General features: G+C 42.4%; 1 protein-coding gene and 1 pseudogene across 4 annotated transcripts; one reads left to right on the top strand and one right to left on the bottom strand.

The window, feature by feature from the left end:
• Positions 1 to 1,620: 1,620 nt before the first annotated feature.
• lztfl1 (leucine zipper transcription factor-like 1) lies at positions 1,621 to 23,784 on the bottom strand. 4 transcript variants are annotated; one of them, XM_036935415.1, is made up of 10 exons: positions 23,377 to 23,784; positions 8,257 to 8,381; positions 7,891 to 8,085; positions 6,341 to 6,398; positions 6,008 to 6,079; positions 5,828 to 5,893; positions 4,985 to 5,062; positions 4,354 to 4,530; positions 2,857 to 2,960; positions 1,621 to 2,722 (listed from the first exon to the last, which is right to left on the bottom strand). In XM_036935415.1, exons 2-10 carry the CDS (start codon positions 8,331 to 8,333, stop codon positions 2,704 to 2,706), a joined length of 846 nt encoding a protein of 281 aa, XP_036791310.1. In that variant the 5' UTR covers positions 8,334 to 8,381; positions 23,377 to 23,784; the 3' UTR covers positions 1,621 to 2,703. The 4 variants fall into 4 exon arrangements, with proteins under 4 accessions (XP_036791310.1, XP_021476482.1, XP_021476484.1 ...); XM_021620807.2 differs by lacking the exon at positions 23,377 to 23,784 and adding an exon at positions 19,642 to 19,950; XM_021620809.2 differs by lacking the exon at positions 23,377 to 23,784 and adding an exon at positions 9,327 to 9,674 and having other exon boundaries at positions 5,003 to 5,062.
• On the top strand, positions 20,414 to 23,377 carry LOC110535662 (annotated as a pseudogene).

Genomic DNA, 23,784 nt, shown 5'->3' with positions numbered 1-23,784 from the left:
TTCCACCGGATGCCTCTGGTGGATATGAGGCGTGAAGCTAATTGACAAAATAATTTGGCTAATTTATCCCACCTGCCAACACATACACGAGACAAACCCGAAACCAACTCACGTTTGAAATCAATCATAGCCACTAACATTTCTTAATGAACCACATCTAAAAACAAGGCCAAATCGGGAAGTGCAGTTGTCCTTTAAGGCTTGAGTGTTTGGCATCTCGTGGGCCACGTCACCAGTGGAGACTGGTGGGAGGAGCTATAGGAGGATAGGGGTCATTGTAATGGCTGGAATGTAATACTTGGAACGGAGTCAAACATGTGGTTTCCATATCTTCGATGTGTATGATACCGTTCCATTTACTCCATTCCAGACAATACAATAAGCCAGTCCTCCTATAGCGCTTCCCACCAACCTCCACTTATGTCAACACCATACAGGATGGATAGTTATAGTGTATTGGGTATTGTTGTCCAATTGAACAGGAAATTCAGGGCCAACGCAGTAAACGTTTTTACCTGTTATATATATATATTTAAATTATAATGCCCTTTTAGTGTAAGAGCTGTTTGAAAAGACCACCTGAAATATCAGCCTGTTTTGGTGGGATGGAGTTTTGGCCTGCCTGGTGACATCACCATGAGGTAAATTAGTTAATAGACCAATAAGAAAGGGAGTTCCAAACCTCTCTGCCAATAACAGCTAATTTTAAATGTTCCCCTCCCCACTCAGATCACTCCCAGACAGTCCTAGCAAAATTATTGATGAGAAATTGCTCTTAGCTAAGAAGCTATTTTTGACAATTTTAATTGAAAAGTAAACGTATCAAGAAATAATTTCGAGATAAACACAGCTGAATGAGATCTTTAACAAAATCTGATATTTATAAGCATAGATTCTGCAGTAACCCTCTTCGTGCTTCCAGCCTTGTTCAAATTTATACCTGCATGACCAAAAGGTGACAGGTAATCAAACATCTTCTCAAAATTGGTTTAGCAGACAAGGGATAGCTAGACTGTAAAAAAATAAAAATAAAACATCAGCATCCCAAATGACACCCTATTCCCTTTATAGTTCACTACTTTCGACCAGGCCCCTATGGGCCCTGATCAAAAGTAGGGTACTATATAGGGAATAGGGTACCATTTGGGAAGTACACATGCACTTCTCTCAGAGAGATGCCATGCAGTTAGACTCTTACCATGGCCTTCATCTCATGGGTTCCCCGGATGCCGTCCAGCCCAATCTTCAGTTTAACCATGTGTACCACGGTACTCCATCAGCTGTGTCTCGTACTCAGCCGTGGTGGCTCGGTTGGGCTCGTTGGTCATATCTGTGCCATGTAGCCTGAGAAGCGCTTGTTAAGCTTAGAGAGGGTGTGTTTCTCTGCAGCCCATGAGCGGACCCGAGCCAGCATGGGCCCTGCAGAAGCAGATGCTACAGCCAGGGCGGCACACGCTCCCAGCCCCCTGCTTCGACCCATAGAGAAGGCAGCACTGCCACCACCCATATCCAGGCCCATCCCATTCATTGTAGTGTGATACACCGATAGCTGCTTGCAGGCCCACATCTTTTATATTCTGTCCCATGGTGTACTTTGAACAAATGTGAAAGAAGCTGACATTTTGGTAACAGCTTTTATTACCCCACAACAATTCAAACATATCACACATACACGTCTAATATGACATAGGTGGTCGTGTATCATACTCTACAAGAGCATTACGTCAAAGACAGCAACATAGAATTTTTGTCATATTACACACATATGCCTCTGGCCTGGTACCAGACGGAATACAATATATGCCTTGATACCAGGCTATTATCAGGGTTAAGGACAAAAAAGTTCACTGTTCCCATAAAAATATTCTATATGTGTAGGGAAGTACTTATACATTTGCTTAGGTCCAACCTCTGATCGTTCCAATCATTTTTACATGCTAAAACAGGATAAAAATTGTAAGAAAAATAAGAAAACATGTCAAATCATACGTAAACGTTTCCCTCAAAACCTTCCCCTCAAGATATTTTGGAATGTTATGCTGCGATTCATAATATGTACCATTAGCCATGACTATTCACTATCATTAAAACTTGGAGCTCAATTCCGCCAGCTGAATACATATAAACAGATGTTGCATGATACCCCAGCTACATAGAAATAGGTGAAAAAGATTATACAGTCTTGAGAAGAGCCAATAATTTATATTGGTGTCATGGAAAAATTTACCCATCACCATCAGATATAGACAGCACCAGAGCTTCAAGCATATCTCTCCTATTCAGAAGGCCTCCGTTTTAGACAGCAAGTCAAGGACGTGAAAGTACTTGCATAGTGCAATGAGGAAAACCTACTACTAAACACACAAAGCTCCAGCTCCTAGATATCTCCCAGTGAGACTGACCATAGGAGGCTCTGTCGATTAGCCCCTAACCCTTAATACCCTGCAATCATCTCCTAAAGCCAATGACTACAAAAGCTGCTGGATCAGCGAGATGATACGATTCTTCTGAAAGGTTCTGAACTACAGGTGATATTCTCAATTCAATTTTTTGTTCAAAGCACCTGCTCCTGCAGTGGGGTAGAATAAATGGTAAACGGGCAAAAACCTTCTCCAGAGTGACAGTCCCAACTTTTGGGCCATTTCTACCCTTTGTCGTGTATTTTAACCTCCATTTTGTGTCTTGTTGTGTGATGCAAAGGGTTCATTCATCAGACTCGTATCTAGAATTGATACATTGGAACTGTTAGCAGAGAAGGTTGTTAGACAGGAACTGCAAACATAATCATCTTTCAGGAGAAGAATCTCAATCAACCAGTCATACATAACAAATTTGTATAATAATCAACCGACTCACTTTGAAAGCCGTTTCCTGATGTCCTTGATCTGCTCATTTTTCTTGGTGAGGATCTCCTTCATGTTGCGGTAGGCAGAAGTCTGTTGGAACTTCCGGTCCAGCTCCTACACACACACAAAACCCGATTGCATGATAACCTCGAAATGGCAGATATACAGTGCATTCGGAAAGTATTCAGACCCTTTAACTTTTTGTTACGTTACAGCCTTATTCTAAAATGGATTAAATCGTTTTTCCTCCTCACTAATTTACACACAATACCCCATAATGACAAAGCAAAAACAGGTTTTTAGAAATGATTGCAAATGTATTAAAAATAAAAACATTTACATAAGAATTCAGACCCTTTACTCTGTACTTTGTTGAAGCACCTTTGGCAGTGATTACAGTGATTTGGAAAGTTTCTCCCATTCTTCTCTGCAGATCCTCTCAAGATCTGTCAGGTTGGATGGAGAGCGTCACTGCACAGCTATTTTCAGGACTCTCCAGAGATGTTCGATCTGGTTCAAGTCTGGGCTCTGGCTGGGCCACTCAATGACATTCATAGACTTGTCTCGAAGCCACTCCTGTGTTGTTTTAGCTGTCTGCTTAGGGTCGTTGTCCTGTTGGAAGGTGAACCTTCGCCCCCAGTCTGAGGTCCTGAGCGCTCTGGAGCAGGTTTTCATCAAGGATCTCTCTGTACTTTACTCCGTTCATCTTTCCCTCGATCCTGACTAGTCTCCCAGTCCCTGTCGCTGAGGAGTGGCTTCCATTTGGCCACTCCACCACAAAGACCTGATTGGTGGAGTGCTGCAGAAAGGGTTGTCCTTCTGGAAGGTACTCCAATCTGCAGAGAGGAACTCTGGAGCTCTGTCAGAGTGACCATCGGGTTCTTGGTCACCTCCCTGACCAAGGCCCTTCTCCCCTGATTACTCAGTTTGGCCGGGCAGCCAGCACTAGGAAGAGTCTTGGTGGTTCTCCATTTAAGAATGATGGAGGCCACTGTATTTTTGGGGACCTTCAATGCCGCAGAAATGTTTTGGTACCTTTCTCCAGATCTGTGCCTCGACACAATCCTGTCTTGGAGTTCTACGGACAATTCCTTTGACCTCATGGCTTGGTTTTTGCTCTACGATGTACTGCCATCTGTGGGACTTTATATAGACAGGTGTGTGCCTTTCAATGGAAACAGTGCACCTGAGCTCAATTTCGAGTCTCATAGCAAAGGGTCTGAATACTTATGTAAATAAAATAAAACAAATTTGCAAACATTTCTAAAAACCTGTTTACACTTTGTCATTCTGGGGTAGTGTTTGTAGATTGATGAGGAAAATAAATATTTAATCAATTTGAGAATAAGGCTGTAACGTAATAAAATGTGGAAAAAGTCAAGGGGTCTGAATACTTTCCGGAAACACTGTATTTTGAGACTGAAGTTCACACAATTGTCCATTGGTTGAAATCAATGCAGGATTTATGTGAAACGCATCAGGTATAGGGTATGGGCCAAGCACGTACCTTCTCTGCCAGGGACAGTTGTTCCTGTACCCTGAGCAGGTCATGTTTGGCAGACACCAGGTTGTCCTGCAGGTCTCTTTGGGAGGCAGCGTTGACACTCAGGGACTTCTGGTAGTCTTCCTGCAGTGCTGCCACCGTGTCCTCCAGACTAGTGATCTCCTGAGAACGGGTGGCCATCTTGGGGAGAAACACACAGCATGTCAGTGGGTGAACTTTTATGCGCGTTCCAAAATGGCCCCCTTTTCCCTATACAGTGCAGTACTTTTGACCAGAGCTCTATGGGAATCGGGTGCCATTTGAGATGCACACTCAGATTGACATATATTCAACACACAAAGCATAGGGTCAGATTGATACATACCAGTTGATTTCCATGAAAGCAAATTAAATAATAGTAATCGTTCAGAAAAAAAGCAGGACAAAAGTTTCAACACATCATAAACAAGTCCAGCATGTGGACAACTTCACTAAAAAGAAAAAAATTATACAATGCACAAAAATCAGAAAGTAAACAGGAAATACTACTGAAAAGTTAAGTGCAGTTGTCATTCTATGGTCTTTTGAACCAGATTTGTTTGTTATATTGTTAACCCAAAACCTTGAACCCATGGCCCTTATGGTGCTACAGTACTTGCTGTTCCCCCTTGACCTTCTGCAAGTCTTTGAGAGCTCTCTCCGCCCTGGTCTTCTCATCCAACGCACCCATGGCCTGAAAAACAATCAGTATACTGCATGTAAGTGATACCAACATATAAGTGATACGATCATTCAATTAGCAAGGTCAGGTGTAGGTCAGGTGGAAACATGAGCACAATTACAATGATGTCAAAAGTTACAATAAGTAGAGTGCATTAAAGGGTGTGTTCGTAAATTCACTCTGGACGCTCTGCTCTGAAATGCAAGCTCTGATTGTCAGCTGGAATGGCAATAGCTAGAGTACTATAACATAACTTAGTTAGTAACATAGCAGGCTATTCTAGCCAGATAGCTAGCTTGCTACAGTACAGTGTCTTTCATTTGTTTATTTTAGGAGTATAAAATGGAAATCCTGAATATGTTAATCCTCAATACGCAGTTTACACACACGGATTCCAGACTATGCAGATTACTATTTTTATTTTATACATTAATGACGACTTCAAAATGCACTTCAAAATGAAAAGGAGCCCCTTCCAAACCCCTCTCCAAGGAAATAGCTACCCAAATAACCAACCAGGCAGTTGGTCGGCTATCCATTCCACTCTAGCAGACAAGCAGCTCATGATTGTTCTGTGGTTACTAGGAAATCAGGAGTCATTCAGGTGAATAATGTCGTGTCATTATAAACTAATCATGATCATGGATGTGATCAGGTACAGAACTTGACAAAATTATGTCCAAATCTACAGTACCACACCATTGATAAGCAACATCATAACTAAGTAAGAACATGTCAATCAGAAATACACTTTATTGATTCAGATGTGTGAGGTACCTGGGTTTCCAAAGTCCGGAGCCTGCCTTTGAGCTTATTATTTTCTTCTTGTAGCCTTGATATCTCCTGATGAAAAACCAATGTGAAGAAACTGTTGATGAGATGGCTGGTGATATAGCTGCTGAGCTGGTGCTATTACAAAATACATCTGTACTACCAGATGAGGTTTGAGTACCTTACCTTGTTGAGAAGTTCAGATACCCCACCTTCATTCAGCGGTGCTAACTTGGGCTTGCTAATTTCTTGGTTAGTCTGGGAAAGGAAGTAAGGCATGTAAGTGAGCACATACTCTCCCATCAATAAATGGCATCAATATATGTTGTCAGCTGTCCATTACCTTGATAACATGGACTTAAAACATTCACTTAAAAAGGTATACCATTTCCAATTGTGATACGATTCAAGTGCTGTGTATTTTATGAAAGTGCAACATTTCAGCCCTAACCCTAAATATGTAATACATGCACAATTATTTTTTATAAAGGGGAAATAGTTCAGTGGTTGGGCACTCACCTTATTTGGGTTTTTAAACTCAGTATTCTCAAACTCAGCCACTTGCTCTAACAACTCTCTGTTAGAAAATGAAAAAGAGCAAAGGGGATGAGAAAAAGAGAGATGTACAAAAAATTAGAAAATGTTATACTTTTAGGCACATGTATAGCTTTTAAACGAACCAGAGTAATGACATAATGTTTGATACCATAAAGTGAGTTTCATTGAGTGTACTGACTCATTGGGCTTCTGAAAGTAGGGGCCAACTGGCCTAACAGCTTAGCATGTTTCTTTATGAAAGAGATCAACAGAATAACATTGTGCAAAACATTTGACGTGGAGTACAGGGAAGCAGCCACCTGGCAGTTACTGTATGTCTCTTTAAGAAGAAAAATAAAACAATTGTTATCCTCCTGAAGATATTTATTTAAACTGTCTGTGATAAAACAAAGCACCCCGCTACACGCTTATATGTGGTTTGAAAAAGCTGCAGAATGCATGTAGCTCTTTGGCTTCTATGGGCGTATTCCCTGCTACTGACACCCTGCTAACAGCCACACGGGATTGAGGCCTACGGAACACCTTCAGCACAGGCTTGATTTTGTATGTTTTGTTTTTGTTCTATGACTGGTGTCCGTGTAATAAAGGTCAAATGTAGTTTAAACACAACTGGTTAATATTCTCAATTCAGCAGATGTTAGATGGCAAATACAAACAAAGACCCAAATTGTTAGAAAAATTGAATTAAACCAATATCTCTCATTCCCTCACACTCATGTACCAATCTCACAACAACCTCACAATATCCTTAGAGGCAAATCAAAGTTTTGTTCGTAAAGTACGAAAATGGTCTCTCTAATACAATTTGCCATGTAATCACTGTCTCCGTTCTACATTGCTGATGGACTTGTCAGTTTTTCAACATCAAAAAGTTGGGACTGTAAAAGGAATGGCTTTCCCCTCCCTCTCTAAAAGACCCATTAACACAGTCCCTCGGCCTGGAAATGTGCTCCACATCACAGAGCCATGTTATACATTTCAAAGTGGCATGTTCCTGTGCCCCAGTAACAAGTTCAGATCCATCCTCAGAGTGAAGCAGTGAGTGTGATGGAAAGGTCTTTAACCTCACCCACCCACTTCATTGTATTGTTGGGGGAAAAGTGTAGTGAAGTGAGAGAAACCGCTATCTGCTATTAACCCATTGCGTAATTGCTTCAATAGCCTTAAGTCTGAGTTTAGATTTAGGAAGTGCGCTATTGAGATTCACTGAGCCACCAGCTAGTTTCCAATGTTAAACTGAAATATACCTTCACATACACCCCCTAATTCTCAGTACTACCTACTCTTTTACATTTTAGTCACTAAGCAGACGCTCTTATCCAGAGCAACTTACAGTTAGGAGTGCATACATTTTTGTACTGGTCCCCCGTGGGAATCGAACCCACAACCCTGGCGTTGCAAGCGCCACGCTCTACCAACTTAGCCGCAAAATGGGCTTCAGCCTGTCCTTGAAGCCCCCCCTCATCCCCACAGTCCACTTCTGAGATATCCCACCCCTCCCCACAGCCCACCTGTTCTCCAGCTCTGATATGTCAGTCTGCAGGCGGAGGTAGAACTTTTCAGCCTGGGAGAAGAGCTGCCGAAGCAGCAGCACGTTGGTGTGGGCCGTGTTGATGAGCTCTGTCTCCACCTCCCCTCGCACAACCAGCTGCAGCCCGTCCAGCATGTCCCGCACCTCATCCACTGTGAATGTCTCCTCCACTAGCCTATAATAGAATATAAATAGAATAACTCTTTCTCCCTGTGGGGGAACTTCTTCTTTGGAGATACACACAAATACCCTTCAAAGCTGTCCTAAAAAGACAGACTTGCATTCCTCTAACAAACATAGTTGGCTAGCTGTGATTAAAAAAAACTAAAATTGTGTGATACAACACCTGCTGTCTTTAAGGTCCTCGAAGCAGGAGTCAATGGTCTTGAGTCTGATGATCCTCTTGGAGCGTGCAAAGCGCATGTAGTTGATGGCCTCATTCTGATGGTGCTCATTGAAACCAAACTCAGCCTTCAAGGAGAGAGAAAGAGGGGCAGGGATGGATGTCAATTTCCAGCCAAGTAACATAAACTAGAAGACGGATCTGTGGTTGTGGCCCTCTTCATTAATTATAGTAAGTTGTTTAGCTAGCAGGTTAAATTACTGTTTCAAGCACAATATCGAACAATTTCTCTACTTCAAATGGGATTTTAATCCTAACCCCATTCTTAACCACACTGCTAACCTTATGCCTAACCTTAACTAAAATGAGCTATTTGGTCTTAATTTTTCATTAATTTTTACGATTTGGTCCATTTTGACTGTGGCAATTAGTGGAAACTCTAGCTAATCAGCATGCAGCGCTGCGTCGTCATGGAAACGTTATAGTACATTTTAGAGGTCTAGCTAGCGAATGTTTACATTTTCGCTACTCACTGACTAAACTAACGTCAGCAAGCTAACAATCCGTGCAGACGACCTTATCGATTACAGAGATTGTTCGCGCACTAGACGTGACAAAGCATAATGCTGCTACTCTGTTCTTTATTTTACTGGAGTTATGTCTACTGTATCCTGATGCCTAACGTTAACGTCGTTAGTCACTTTACCCTGCCTTCATGACATGACTCATGTACATATCTACCTCATACCCCTGCACATTGATTTGGTACTCGTGGTAACTATATAGCTCAATTATTGGGTATTGTATTCCTCTTGTGTTAGCTACTATTTATTTTTAATTAATGTTTTTTTTTTTAACTCTACATCGTTGGGAAGGGCTCGTACGCAATAATTTCACGGTTAAGTCTAACATTACACCCGTTGTATTCGGCGCATGTGACGAATACAATTTGATTTGATCCCTTGCTAAATCCACACCAGCAAGCTGGCCATATCATGTTGCTAGCTACTTAAGCTAGTTAGCAAACTAACGTTAGCTGGGCTAAAGTAGCTTAGCGTGCTAATGTTACTCACCATTGTTGACGCCAAACACCCGAATCTTTTACTGCTAATTGTTATGTTAACTGAATAGACAAACGAATAGTTACACAACGCTTTTAACTATCTATGTTTATTGACGGTGATATCTGAAAATATATCAGCTAGCTCGCCTCTTCAGCGCTGGAGATGTCTTGGATACGGAAAAGCGTCATTGCGTTGGTAACCATGGAGCACGTTCAACCATAGAACAAGTTCCTTGTTGGGTTAGCATTTCTAGTTCTATGCATTATATTAAATGACTCGAGGGGCTGGCTATACAGTACATTCGGAAAGTATTCAGACCACTTCACTTATTCTAAAATGTATTCATGAATTGTTTTCCTCAATCTACACACAATACCGCATAACGAAAAAGCGAAAAGAGTTTTTATAAATGTTTGCAAATTTATAAAAAATAAAAAACTTGAATATCTTATTTACATAAATATTTAGACCCTTTGCTATGAGACTCGACATTGAGCTCAGGTGCATCCTGTTTTTATTGATCATCCTTGAAATGTTTCACAACTTCATTGGCGTCCACCTGTGGTAAATTCAATTGATTGGACATGATTTGGAAAGGCATACACTTGTCTATATAAGGTCCCACAGTTGACAGTGCATGTCAGAGCAAAAACCCAGCCATGAAATCGAAGGAATTTTCCATAGAGCACCGAGACAGGATTGTGTCGAGGCACAGATCTGGGGAAGGGTACCAAAACATTTCTGCAGCATTGGAGGTCCCCAAGAACACAGTGGCCTCCATCATTCTTAAATGTAAGAAGTTTGGAACCACCAAGACTCTTCCTGGAGCTGGTCATCCGGCCATACTGAACTATCAGGGGAGAAGGGCCTTGATAAGGCAGGTGACAAAGAACCCGATGGTCACTCTTGACAGAGCTCCAGAATTCCTCTGTGGAGATGGGAGAACCTTCCAGAAGGACAACTATCTCTGAAGGTCTCCACCAATCAGGCCTTTGTGGTAGAGTGGCCAGATGGAAGCCACTCCTCAGTAAAAATGCACATGATAGCCCGCTTGGAGTTTGCCAAAAAGCACCTAAAAGGACTCTGACCATGAAAAACAACATTCTCTGGTCTGATGAAACCAGGATTGAACTCTATGGCCTGAATGCCCAGCGTCACATCTGGAGTAAACCAGATACCGCTCATCACCTGGCCAATACCATCCCTATGGTGAAGCATGGTGGTGGTGGTGTTAGCATCATGACTTGTGGATTTTTTTTCAGTGGCCGGGACTAGGAGACTAGTCAGGATCGAGGGAAAGATGAACGGAGCAAAGTAGAGAGAGATCCTTGATGAAAACACTCAGGACCTCAGACTGGGGCGAAGGTTCACCTTCCAACAGGACAACAATCCAAGCACACAGCCAAGACAATGCAGGAGTGGCTTTGGGAAAGTCTCTGAATGTTCTTGAGTGGCCCAGTCAGAGTCCGGACGAACCCGATCAAACGTCTCTGTGGAGACCTGTAAATAGCTGTGCAGCCTGACAGAGCATGAGAGGATCTGCAGAGAAGAATGGGAGAAACTCCCCAAATACAGTTGTGCCAAGCTTGTAGCGTAATACCCAAGAAGACTCACGGCTGTAATCGCAGCCAAAGGTCCTTCAACAATGTACTGAGAAAAGTGTCTGAATACTTATGTAAATTTCAGTATATATATATATATATATATATATATATATATATATATATATATATATATATGAGTACCTGTCAAAAGTTTGGACACACTTACTCATTCAAGGATTTTTACTATTTTTAGTTTTACTATTTTCTAAATGGTAGAATAATATTCAAGACAACAATGAAATAACACATATGGAATCATGTAGTCACCAAAAAAGTGTTAAACAAATCAAAAGGTATTTTATTGTAGATTCTTCAAAGTAGCCACCCTTTGCCTTCACAGCTGTGCACACTCTTGGCATTCTCTCAACCAGCTTCACCTGGAATGCTTTTCCAACAGTTTTGAAGGAGTTGTTAGCTGCTTTTCCTTCACTCTGCGGTCCAAATCATCCCAAATGATCTCAATAGGGTTGAGCTCGGGTGATTGTGGAGGCCAGGTCATTTGATGCAGCACTCCATCACTCTCCTTCTTGGCCAAATAGCTGTTACACAGCCTGGAGGTGTGTTGGGTTATTGTCCTGTTGAAAAACAAATGATAGTGCCACTAAGTGCAAACCAGATACGATGGCGTAACGCTGCAGAATGCTGCGGTAGCCATGCTGGTTAAGTGTGCCTTGAATTCTAAATAAATCATGGACAGTCACCAGCAAAGCACCATCACACCTCCTCCTCCATTCTTCACGGTGGGAACCACACATGCAGAGATCATCCGTTCACCTACGCTGCATCTCACAAAGACATGGTGGTTGGAACCAAAAATCTCAAATTTGGACTCATCAGACCAAAGGACAGATTTCCACCGGTCTAATGTTTATTCTTAGCCCAAGCAAGTCTCTTATTATTGGTGTCCTTTAGTAGTGGTTTCTTTGCAGCAATTTGACCATGAAGGCCTGATTTACACAGTCTCTGAACAGTTGATGCTGAGATCTGTTACCTGAACTCTGTGAAGCATTTATTTGGGCTGCAATTTCTGAGGTTGGTAACTAATGAACTTATCCTCTGCAGCAGAGTAACTCTGGGTCTTCCTTTCCTGTGAGAGACAGTTACATCATAGCGCTTGATGGTTTTTGTGACGGCACTTGAAGAAACTTTCAAAGTTCTTGAAATGTTCTGGATTGACTGACCTTCATGTCTTTAAGTAATGCTGGACTGCTTATTTGAGCTATTCTTGCCATAATATGGACTTGGTCTTTTACCAAATAGGGCTATCTTCTGTATACCACCCCTACCTTGTCACAACACAACTGAGAGAATCAAACACATTAAGAAGGAAAGAAATTCCACAAACTTATCAGACCTCAGGATAAGACCCAGATGCAGACAGTTCGAAGTAACAACAGTTTATTACAAAAACAGTAGGCAGGCAAACGACAGGCAGGCAGAGGTCAGTAATCCAGAGCAGTCCGAAAGGTACAGAACAGCAGTCAGGGTCAGGGCAGGCAGAATGGTCAAAAGCGGGAAAACTAGAAAAGAGACGAACGAAAACAGGAGTACGGGAAACCGCTGGTAGGCTTGATGAGACAAGACAAACTGGCAACAGACAAACATAACACTGGTATAAATACACGGGGATAATGGGGCAGATGTGCGACACCTGGAGGGGGGGGTGGAGACAAGCCCAAAAACAGGTGAAACAGATCAGGGTGTGACACAAATTAACTTTTAACAAGGCACACCTGTTAATTAAAATGCATTCCAGGAAGCTGGTTGAGAGAATGCCAAGAGTGTGCAAAGCTGTCATCAAGGCAAAGGGGGACTACTTTGAAGAATCTCAAATATAAAATATTTAAATTTGTTTAACACTTTTAGTTACTACTTGATTCCATGTGTTATTTCATAGTTTTGAGGTCTTCCCTGTTATTTTACAATGTAGAAAATAGTAAAATAAAGAAAAATCCTTGAATGAGTAGGTATGTCCAAACTTTTGACGGGTACTGTACATTTGCAAACATTTCTAAAAAACATTTTTTGCTTTGTCATTATGGGGTATTGTGTGCTGATTGATGAGGAAAAAAAACATTTAATCAATTTTAGAATAAGGCTGTAACGTAACAAAATGTGGAAAAAGTCAAAGGGTCTGAATACTTTCTGAATGCACTGTACATGGGGTACCAGTACAGAGTCAATGTGCAGGGGTATGAGGAAATGGAGATATATAGGTAGGGGTAAAGTGACTAGGCAATAGGATAGATAATACAGTAGCAGCAGTGTATTTGATGAGTATGTAAGTGTGTGTGTTTGGCGAATGCGTGTACGTGTTAATGTGAATGAGTGTATGTCTGTATGTGTTGGAGTGTCAGTGTAACTATGCCCTCGATCATTGCTCATCCATATTTATATGTCAATATTCTTATTCCATTCCTTTACTTAGATTTGTGTGTATTAGGTAGTTGTTGTGGAATTGTTAGATTACTTAGATATTGCTGCACTGTTGGAACTAGAAGCACAAGCATTTCGATACACTCGCAATAACATCTGCTATCCATGTATGTGACCAATACAATTTGATTTGATTTGAAATTCACTCTGGAGTGCCAGAGTGTGCTCAGAGTTTGCTCTGGGTGTTTGTAAATTCAGAGCATTGTCAGATTGTCCATCAGTAAATTCAGAGCATTTCGCTGTCGGAGCGTTCTGAGTGCACACTAATCCAAGAGTTCTGACCTCAGAACGGCAGTCAAGCACCCAAGCTAACTGGCTAAAGATGGCTAGCTTCCAGACACAAATGAAAGAACACCTCACTCTGACCATTTTACTCACCCTAGCAGAGCCGGTTATGCTGTTTTCATGTTATCTAGAGCGTTGGTGACTAACTGTCCTGCTGGCAACAATTGATTTTATTTTTTTTGCTGATGTTTTTGCTATGACCGGTCATATTCAATGGATGTTGCCTGTTTGTAAATGCTTCTGTTATTCTGCGCTCCGACACACTCAGACGAGAGTGCTCCGAAATCGGAGTAGATAACCAGTGTGAATTTTCGATGGGTGGGTATGTGTGTGTAGAGTCCAGTGTGTGTGCATAGAGTTAAAAACTATTTAGCAGTCTAATGGCTTGGGGGTTGAAGCTGTTCAGAAGGCTATTGGTCCCAATCCGGCACTGTTTGCCGTGTGGTAGCAGAGAAGCAGTCTATGACTTAGGTGGCTGGAGTCTTTAAATGTTTAGGGCTTTCCTCTGACACTGCCTGGTGTAGAGGTCCTGCATGGCAGGGAGTACGGCCCTAGTGATGTACTGGGCCGTACGCACTACCCTCTGTAGCACCATGCGGTCGAATGCCTAGCAGTTGCCATACCAAGCAGTGATGCCGTCAGTCAATATGCTCTCAATGGTGCAGCTGTAAACGTTTTGAGGATCTAAGGGCCCATGCCAAATCTTTTCAGCCTCCTGAGGGAGAAGAGACTTTGTCGTGCCCTCTTCATGACTGTGTTGGTGTGTTTGGACCAGAATAGGGCCTTAGCGATGTCGACACCGAGGAACTTGAAGCTCTCGATGTCAATGGTGTTCGGCCCTGCATTTCCTGCAGTCCACGATAAGCTCCTTTGTCTTGTCCACATTGAGGGAGAGGTTGTTGTCCTGGCACCACACTACCAGGTTTCTGACCTAATCCCTATAGGCTGTCTCATCGTCATTGGTGATAAAGGCGTTGTGTCATCAAAAATCTTGATGATGTAGGAGTTGTGGGTGACAGGGAGTACAGGAAGAGACTTACTACGCAACCCTGTTGGGGCCTCCGTGTTGAGGATCAGCGTGCCGGATGTGATGTTATCTACCCTAACCACCTGGGGGGCGGCCCGTCAGGAAGTCCAGGATCCAGTTGCAGAGGGAGGGGTTCAGTCCCTTGGACCTTAGCTTAGTGATGAGCTTGGAGGGGACTGGTATTGAATACTGAGCTGTAGTCAATGAAAAGCATTCTCTTGTAGGTGTTCATTTTGGTCCAGGTGGGAAAGGGCAGTGTGGAGTACAAAAGAGATTGCATCATCTGTGGACCCGTTTGGGAACTTGTGGCTAATGTTAGCTAGGTTAGGGTTAAGGTTGGGGGTTAGGTTAGAGGGTTAAGGTTAGGATTACGGTTAAGGTTAGGGGAAGGGTTAGCTAAAGGGTTCAGGTTAGAGTTAGGGGATAGGGTTAGCTAAAATGCTAAGTAGTTGCAAAGTAGCTAAAAACTAGAATGTAGACACCTACTCATTCAAGGGTTTTTCTTTATTTTTTTTACTATTTTCTACATTGTAGAATAATCGTGAAGACATCAAAATGATGAAATAACGCATGGAATCATGTAGTAAACAAAGTGCTAAACAAATCAAAATGTACTTTATATTGTAGATTCTTCAAAGTAGCCACCCATTGCCTTGATAACAGCTTTGCCCACTCTTGGCATTCTCTCAAAAACCTTAATGAGGAATGCTTTTCCAACAGTCATGAAGGAGTTCCCACATATGCTGAGCACTTGTTGGCTGCTTTTCACTCTGCGGTCCACCTCATCCCAACCTTCCAATTGGGTTGAAGTCGGGTGATTGTGGAGGCCAGGTCATCTGATGCAGCACTCCATCACTCTCCTTCTTGGTCAAAAACCCTTAGACAGCCTGGAGGTGTGTTTGGTCATTGAAAAGAAAATGATAGTCCCACTAAGCGCCAACCAGATGGGATGGCTTATCGCTGCAGAATGCTGTGGTAGCCATGCTGGTTAAATGTGCCTTGAAATCAAAATAAATCACAGACAGTCACCAGCAAAGCAAACCCACACCATCACACCTCCTCTTCTACATGACATAGAACCTATGGTGGTGATGTTTGTTCAAATCATATGTATGTTCAATTAGTGTCTGCTATACCCCCTCATGGGTGTGCGGTATATTCTGCCTGTATCTACTAGTTAAAGATTTCCTACAAAATTCTGTCAACAAAGACAATGTTTTCCATTTGGTGTATTAAAACTTAAGGCTAGCGGAACCCCTCAACAACATCCGCTGAAATGGTGAAATTCAAAAATATTTTTTTGAAATATTTAACTTTCATACATTCACAAGTGCAATACAACACATTAAAGTTTAACTTCTGTCGTGGAAATTTCCTCTATTTACCAAATCATGGGAGCAAACCACACACACAAGTTAGAGTTAGTTATAAAAGTCCATCTTTAATTATATGAGCTCTATCACAACCCTGTGACTCTCAGATTGATTCAGTGTCTCCCAGTGAATCCTCTGAGAGCCCCCTTACAATACAACTGAGTTCCTTTAATAGCAAAGACACACATAGTCAGACAGCATAGACATAACTCATCGTTCAGCTTTGTCTCCTTTCCCAAACCCAGAACCATAAACCAATCCTCCATTACAACAGGCATATATCAAATTGTCATTTATATACAACCCACTCTAAATACAAACTCCTGGACAAACTCACGGAGAGGAGGGTGAGGCTATAGGTTAAGATAGAAACAACATAAGAGGGAGCATAGAATGATTCCAGACACTGCAACCTTCCTTTCCCCACTATGGGAAAGGTAGAGAGTGAAAGATATGTTTACACATGATGACACTTTGACCTCTCCCCTCTCAGCGGCCCAGGCAACTTAGTTTTGACATAGAACAGATAACTGCAACGTCACCACAGAATTACACAAAAATACCATTCTGATGAGAAGTAACTTACACACATTTGATGAATATAAAACATCTTACATATGTTACCAACAAATTCTGAATCTTCCCTAATACTTCTTGTTAATCTAGCCATCGTGTCCGATTTCAAAAAGGCTTTACAGCGAAAGCACACCATGTTAGGTCAGTCAAAAAACCATACAGCCATTTTTCAGCCAAAGAGAGGAATCACAAAAAGCAGAAATAGAGAAAATGAATCACTAACCTTTGATGATCTTCATCAGTTGGCACTCATAGGACTTCATGTTACACAATACATGTATGTTTTGTTCGATAAAGTTAATATTTATATCCAAAAATCTCAGTTTACATTGGCGCATAATGTTCAGTAATGTTGTGCCTCGAAAACATCCTGCAAATTTGCAGAGAGCCACATCAATTTACAGAAATACTCATCATAAACGTTGATAAAAGATACAAGTGTTATGCATAGAATTAAATATATACTTCTCCTTAATGGAACCGCTGGGTCAGATTTCAAAAAAGCTTTACGGAAAAAGCATACCATGCAATAATCTGAGTACAGAGCTCAGCAACAAAAACAAGCCATACAGATACCCGCCATGTTGTGGAGTCAGTAAAAGTCAGAAATAGCGTTATAAATATTAACTTATCATCAGAATGCACTCCCAGGAATCCCAGTTCCACAAATGTTTGTTTTGTTCGATAAAGTTCATCTTTATGTCCAAATATCTCCTTTTTGTTTGCGTGTTTAGTCCAGTAATCCAAAATGCACAAGGTGCAGGCACTAGGTCCAGACGAAAAGTCATAAAGTTCTATTGCAGTTCGTAGAAACATGTCAAACGATGTATATAATCAATCTTTAGGATGTTATCATAAATCTTCAATAATGTTTCAACCGGACGATTCCTTTATCTCTAGAAATGAAAAGGAACTTGTGCTCACGGCCGCGTGACTAAATGTATGGCTTTCTGCCAGACCCCTGATTCAAACAGCTCTTTTTCGCTCCCCCTTCATAGTAGAATTCTGAAACAACGTTCTAAAGACTGTTGACATCTAGTGGAAGCCTTAGGAAGTGCAATATGACCCCATTTACACTGTATATTGGATAGGCAATCACCTGAAAAACTACAAACCTCAGATTTCCCACATCCTGGTTGGATATTTCTCAGGATTTCGCCTGCCATATGAGTTCTGTTATATTCACAGACATCATTCAAACAGTTTTAGAAACTTCAGAGTGTTCCAAATCTACTAATGATATGCATATATTAGCTTCTGGGCCTGAGTAGCAGGCAGATTACTCTGGGCATGCTTTTCATCCGAATGTGAAAATACTGCCCCCTATCCCAAACAGGTTTTAAGCAAGATTCAAAATGCAGGTTCTGTAATGAAGAGGATATAGGCCTAATGCATAGGTTTTGGTACTGTCTGACAGTAGTTTCATTTTGGTTACAGGTTCAAGACGGGCTTTACCATCATTCCATCAAAGTACTAATTAACCCCAAAATTATCGTCTTGGGCGACCTCAATGTTCATATTCCCTCAATTAACAAAACAATACTGCTGCTCTGTGAAATATTAATATTTAAAAAACAGTTCTTTATCTCTAATACTGAACCTGTTTATACAATTTGTTAGGCACCAAATTAATCTTAGAAAGTAAAATTGCCACTAGAAACCAAAAAACAGCATTAAAGAATGTCTGAGATTCTGAGCAATGGTGCTGGGAATCTCAGTAGGCCTATTTTTTAGAAAGCAATTGTTATTGAATAATATGAAATAAAATGAATACACAATACAATGAGGGCAAAAAGTTCCATATGCATAGTCTGCTTATCTTATAATTGATTGTCCCCATGACATTTCATATAGTAACGATTCCTGCTTACAATCTAAAATTAAAGGAGGAAGCACCAGTGACTCGATCAATAAAAAAAGTGGTCAGATGAAGCAGATGCTAAGATACAGGACTGTTTTTCTTGCACAGACTGGAATATGTTCCGGGATTCCTCCGATGGCATTGAGGCGTACACCACATCAGTCATTGGCTTCATCAATAAGTGCGATGACGTCCTCCCCACAGTGAGCATAGGTACATACCCCAACCAGAAGCCATGGATTACAGGCAACATCCACACTGAGCTAAAGGCTAGAGCTGCCGCTCGCTTTCAAGGAGTGGGACTCTAACCTGGAAGCTTATAAGAAATCCCGCTATGCCCTCCGACGAACCATCAAACAGAAAAGCGTCAATACATGACTAAGATCAAATCATACTACACCGGCTCTGATGTTCATTGAATGTGGCAGGGCTTGCAAACCATTACAGACTACAAAGGGAAGCATAGCCGAGAGCCGCCCAGTGACACGAGCGTACCAGACGAGCTAAACTACTTCTATGCTCGCTTCGAGGAAAATAACACTGATACATGCATGAGAGCACCAGCTGTTCCGGAAGACTGTGATCATGCTCTCATCAGCCAATGTGAGTAAGACCTTTAAACAGGTCAACATTCATGAGGCCGCAGAGCCAGACAGATTACCAGGATGTGTACAGCAAGCATGCGCTGACCAACTGGAAAGTATCTTCACTGACATTTTCAACCTCTCCCTGTCCGAGTCTGTAATACCAACATGTTTTGAGCAGACCACCATAGTCCCTGTGCCCAAGAACACTAAGGTAACCTGCCTAAATGACTACCAACCCGTAGCACTCACATCATCTGTAGCCATGAGGTGCTTTGAAAGGCTGGTCATGGCTGACATCAACACTATTATCCCAGAAACCTCCAATTTGAATACCGCCATAACAGATCCACAGATGATGCCATCTCTATTGCACTCCACACTGCTCTTTCCCACCTGGAGAAAAGGAACACCTTTGTGAGAATGCTATTCATTGACTGCAGCTCAGCTACCATAGTGCCCTCAAAGCTCATCAATAAGCTGACCCTGGGACTAAACACCTCCCTCTGCATACCATGCAATAATCTACAAAGTACTGGGAGGTCCGTGGGGTGAGCAATCAGCCCTTGATTACTCACCATCTCCCAATCAGCCCCAATTAGTCCTGGCCTGAGAGCCCGTCGAGACCTGGCACATCCAGCAGATGGTGTCGTCGCCTCGTGATGTACACTCCTTCTGTCACCAGGCCTCGACTAGTCTCTCCCTGGTGGCTGACCTGCTGTACGCCACAGAATATTGTCATGTACATCGTCCTCAGTTTATGGTTGTCTTGTTATTATCCTTGTTGTATTCCATTTAATAAAAATAACGCTTTAAAACCTAGACAGACACAGTATTAGATATCAGTCCTTTCCACACTATTGGTTTTCTGCACTGTCATTTGCCTTGTTTACATTGGCCTGAGAAGCATAAATTGGTTGGGGGTCAAGGTGCAGTCACGTGATTGTGATGTCAGCAGCTGTAAGGGGTGCGTATCTGGTGGCAGAGAAGTCAGATGCAGGAGAGCAGAACTTGATAATAGCCGGAGCAGGTTAATAGTAAAACCAACGGCATACGAAATACAAAGTATGGGCACAATAACCCGACGCGCACCAGTCAAACAAAATGTGCACAAGCACTACAATAAACAATACCACACAAAGACATGGGGCGAACAGAGGGTTAAATACACAACACATAATGAGGGAAATGAGAACCAGGTGTATGGGAAAACGAGACAAAACAAATGGAAAATGAAAAATGGATCAGCGATGGCTAGAAGACCAATGACGTCGACCACCAAACACCGCCCGAACAAGGAGAGGCATCGGCTTCGGCAGAAGTCGTGACAGCAGCCAATCATTTGATCTGTTGTTTACCTCTGTCCCAGACAAGTTTCAACACACCCCCTTATCTCTGCAAACATCTTCAACACACACACACAGTCAGGCATGCAACAGTGACAGACAGCCACTGCTGCACTGACAGAAGGAAAACACTAAAGAGAGGTGTAGATAAACGAGGTGGGTTAAAAAAGAATAAAGAAGAATGCAGAAGAAGAAGAAGCCACGTTGTTGTTTTGCCTGCCGGAGTAATGGAGATGTGGTGTTGGGCGGATTGGTGTTGGTTCTACTGTGGTTGCTGAGGAGACAGAGACATATCCGTCTACCCCCCGGACCCCACGCTCTGCCGCTGCTAGGCAACCTGCTTCAGATGGACAAACAGGGCCCCTTCAAGACGCTCACCAAGTGGAGTGGTGTGTATGGGCCAGTGATGACAGTGTATTTGGGGCGCCAGCGGGCTGTGGTGCTGGTGGGGTACGAGGCGGTCAAGGAGGCTCTGGTGGACCAGGCTGAGGACTTCATAGGACGAGCTCCCGTCCCCTTTCTGGTCCGAGTTACCAGGGGATACGGCCTGGCCATCAGTAAGGGGAGCGTTGGCGCAAGCTGGGTCGTTTCACCCTGACCACACTGAGAGACTTTGGGATGGGCCGTAAGAGAATGGAAGAGTGGATACAGGAGGAGAGCCAACATCTCATAGACAGTCTAGACGGCACTAAAGCTGTGCCCTTTGACCCCCACCCCTTCCTGAGTCGCACCATGTCCAACGTCATCTGCTCCCTGGTGTTTGGCCAGCGCTTCGGCTACGAGGATGACAACTTCCTGCACTTGCTCAACATCCTCTCAGCCATACTGCACTTTGGAAGCACCCCCTGGGGACAGCTCTACATCTTCCCCTGGCTGATGGAACGCCTGCCTGGTCGGCAACAAGTTGTGTTCGGCCAGGTGGACGAGCTGAGAGGTTTTGTGATGAAAAAGATCCATGAGCACCAGGAAACCCTGGACCCAGGGAACCCTAGAGACTTCATAGACTGCTTCCTTACCAAACTCAACCAGGAGAAGGATGTGTCCTCCTCTGAGTTCCATTATGAGAACCTGGTGTCCACAGTCTTGAACCTATCTGGCAGGAACAGAGACCACCAGCACCACTCTCAGATACGCCCTCATAGTGCTCATCAAATTCCCCAACATTCAGATGCACATGCAGCAGGAGATTGACACAGTCATTGGACGACAACGCATTCCCCAGATGGAGGACAGGAAGTCCCTTCCCTTCACAGACGCTGTCATCCATAAAGGTGCAGCGCTTCCTGGACATCGTCCCGTTCAACATCCCGCACTACGCCACCAAGAATATCTCATTTCGAGGGTACAATATCCCTCAGGGCACCGTGATAATTCCCTTGATTCACTCTGTTCTAAGAGACCAGGACCACTGGGTCACGCCCACAACCTTCAACCCTGATCACTTTCTGGATCAGAACGGTCAGGGTGTGACGAGGGTGATATGTGTGTTTTTTGCTTGTCTAGATTTTTTTGTATTCTATGGGGTTTTGATATGTCTAGGTATATGTAGGTCTATGGTGGCCTGAATTGGCTCCCAATCAGAGACAGCTGTTTATCGTTGTCTCTGATTGGGGATCCTATTTAGGTTGCCATTTTGGTTTTGTGGGTTATTGTCTATGTGTAGTTACATGTCAGCACGCGTGTCTTATAGCGTCACGGTCGTTTTGTATACTTTGTTCAGTGGTTCTCTTTCATTAAAGAAGAATGTATTCTTATCAGGCTGCCCCTTGGTCCCCTTGTTATGATGAACGGGACATTCTGCCAATTCCTCAATTTGTACTCCCCACAAACCTTGTTATATCCTATGCTGTGTTGGCCTTTTCCTGGTGGAACAGACCAACATAACCCTGGTTTTCTTGGTGTTCAAAACTAATTTATTCCGGCAAACCCACTCCCTGATATTTCCCAGATCTACTTGTAGAGCTTGCTGTACCTATTGAACCGATTGTCTTGCTGTATAAATTGTAGTATCATCTGCAAATATAGTATCTTGAGTTTCAGATAAGGCATAAGGAAGGTCGTTGGTATATATTATGTAAAGAAGTGGCCCAAGGCAGCTGCCTTGCGGTATTCCAGTTTAAAGCAGGAGGGAAAGAAAATGATCCATTGATGACCCATTGTTTCCTGTCTGTTTGATATGACTGTACCCAACTCAATGCTGCCTCCTTAAACCCACAATGCAATAATTTTGTCAAAATTATTTCATGATCCACTAAATCAAATGCTGCACTAAAATCTAAAAATAGTACACCCACAGACTTGCCATTATCCATAGCATTGAGCCACTGGTCAGTCATATCAACCAATGCAGTGATGGTGGAATGTTTTTTTTTTGCGATAAGCATGCTGATGGGCTGTAATCAGATCATTCTTTTCCATGTACTCCCATATTTGTCTTCTCACAATACCCTCCAATATCTTACTGAGTGAAGGGAGTAGACTATTTGGTTGATTATTGGCAGGAGTAATGTTTTTTTTTGCTGTCTTTTGGGATTGGACAGTTTAGCATGCTTCCATACATTTGCAAATGTTCCCTTTTCTAGTGACCAATTAAATATGTATTTCAGTGGAGCTGCAATCTGGGGAGCAGCATAGCGAAGTAAAAAAATTGTCCATAAGATCATAACCTGTAGATTTACCATCGGGTAATGACTTCAATAGGTTTAACACCTCTACTGACACCATTTGTAGATTAAAATATCAGTTTATTTGCTCATAATATGATCATCAATCCATTGGACAATAGCATGTTTGGAAGAATGGGTGTTTACATTATCGCTCAGTAAATACATTTTCTTTGTAAAAAAAAATCTGCTAATTTATTGGCAACATCAGCTGTTTAAAAAATATTTTTTTCCTGTCAACCACCACACTAGATGGGCATGATGAAATATATGTACCAAGTAAACCCTTAACTGTATTCCTTACCTTTTGAGCTCTGTGAAGTGTATCTCCTTTAATAATGAAGGCCTGGAGTTTTTCCTGGTCAGTTCAGGTGGGTCAGGAGAAACCCAGGGCTCTGGGATTGGGGAGCAGGTATGCTGAGTGGACCAGACAGTAATGTAGTGTATTCTGAGTATTTATGCCAGTGCAATTTAATGAGAGTTGATGACAGATTGGTCAGGCCAACTGTCAGTCAGGAGGTCCAGGAACCAGTGTAATCAGTGTCTTTATGTCTCAGCAACTAAGTCAATGTGTATGGGGGTTGAGCTAGGTGATGATGCTACATGTTACTTAGTTAGAGGATGCATCACATTCAATCAGATTTAATCTCAGATGTTATTATTTTTGACTCTTTCTCTAGCTTTCTTCTTCTTTTTTAATCAGAAAGAAATA

This window comes from Oncorhynchus mykiss, chromosome 11 (genome assembly GCF_013265735.2).
Source record: "Oncorhynchus mykiss isolate Arlee chromosome 11, USDA_OmykA_1.1, whole genome shotgun sequence".
Lineage (NCBI taxonomy): Eukaryota > Metazoa > Chordata > Actinopteri > Salmoniformes > Salmonidae > Oncorhynchus > Oncorhynchus mykiss.
The sequence above is the reverse complement of the archived record's forward strand: the minus strand, read 5'-3'. Positions and strand labels throughout refer to the sequence as shown.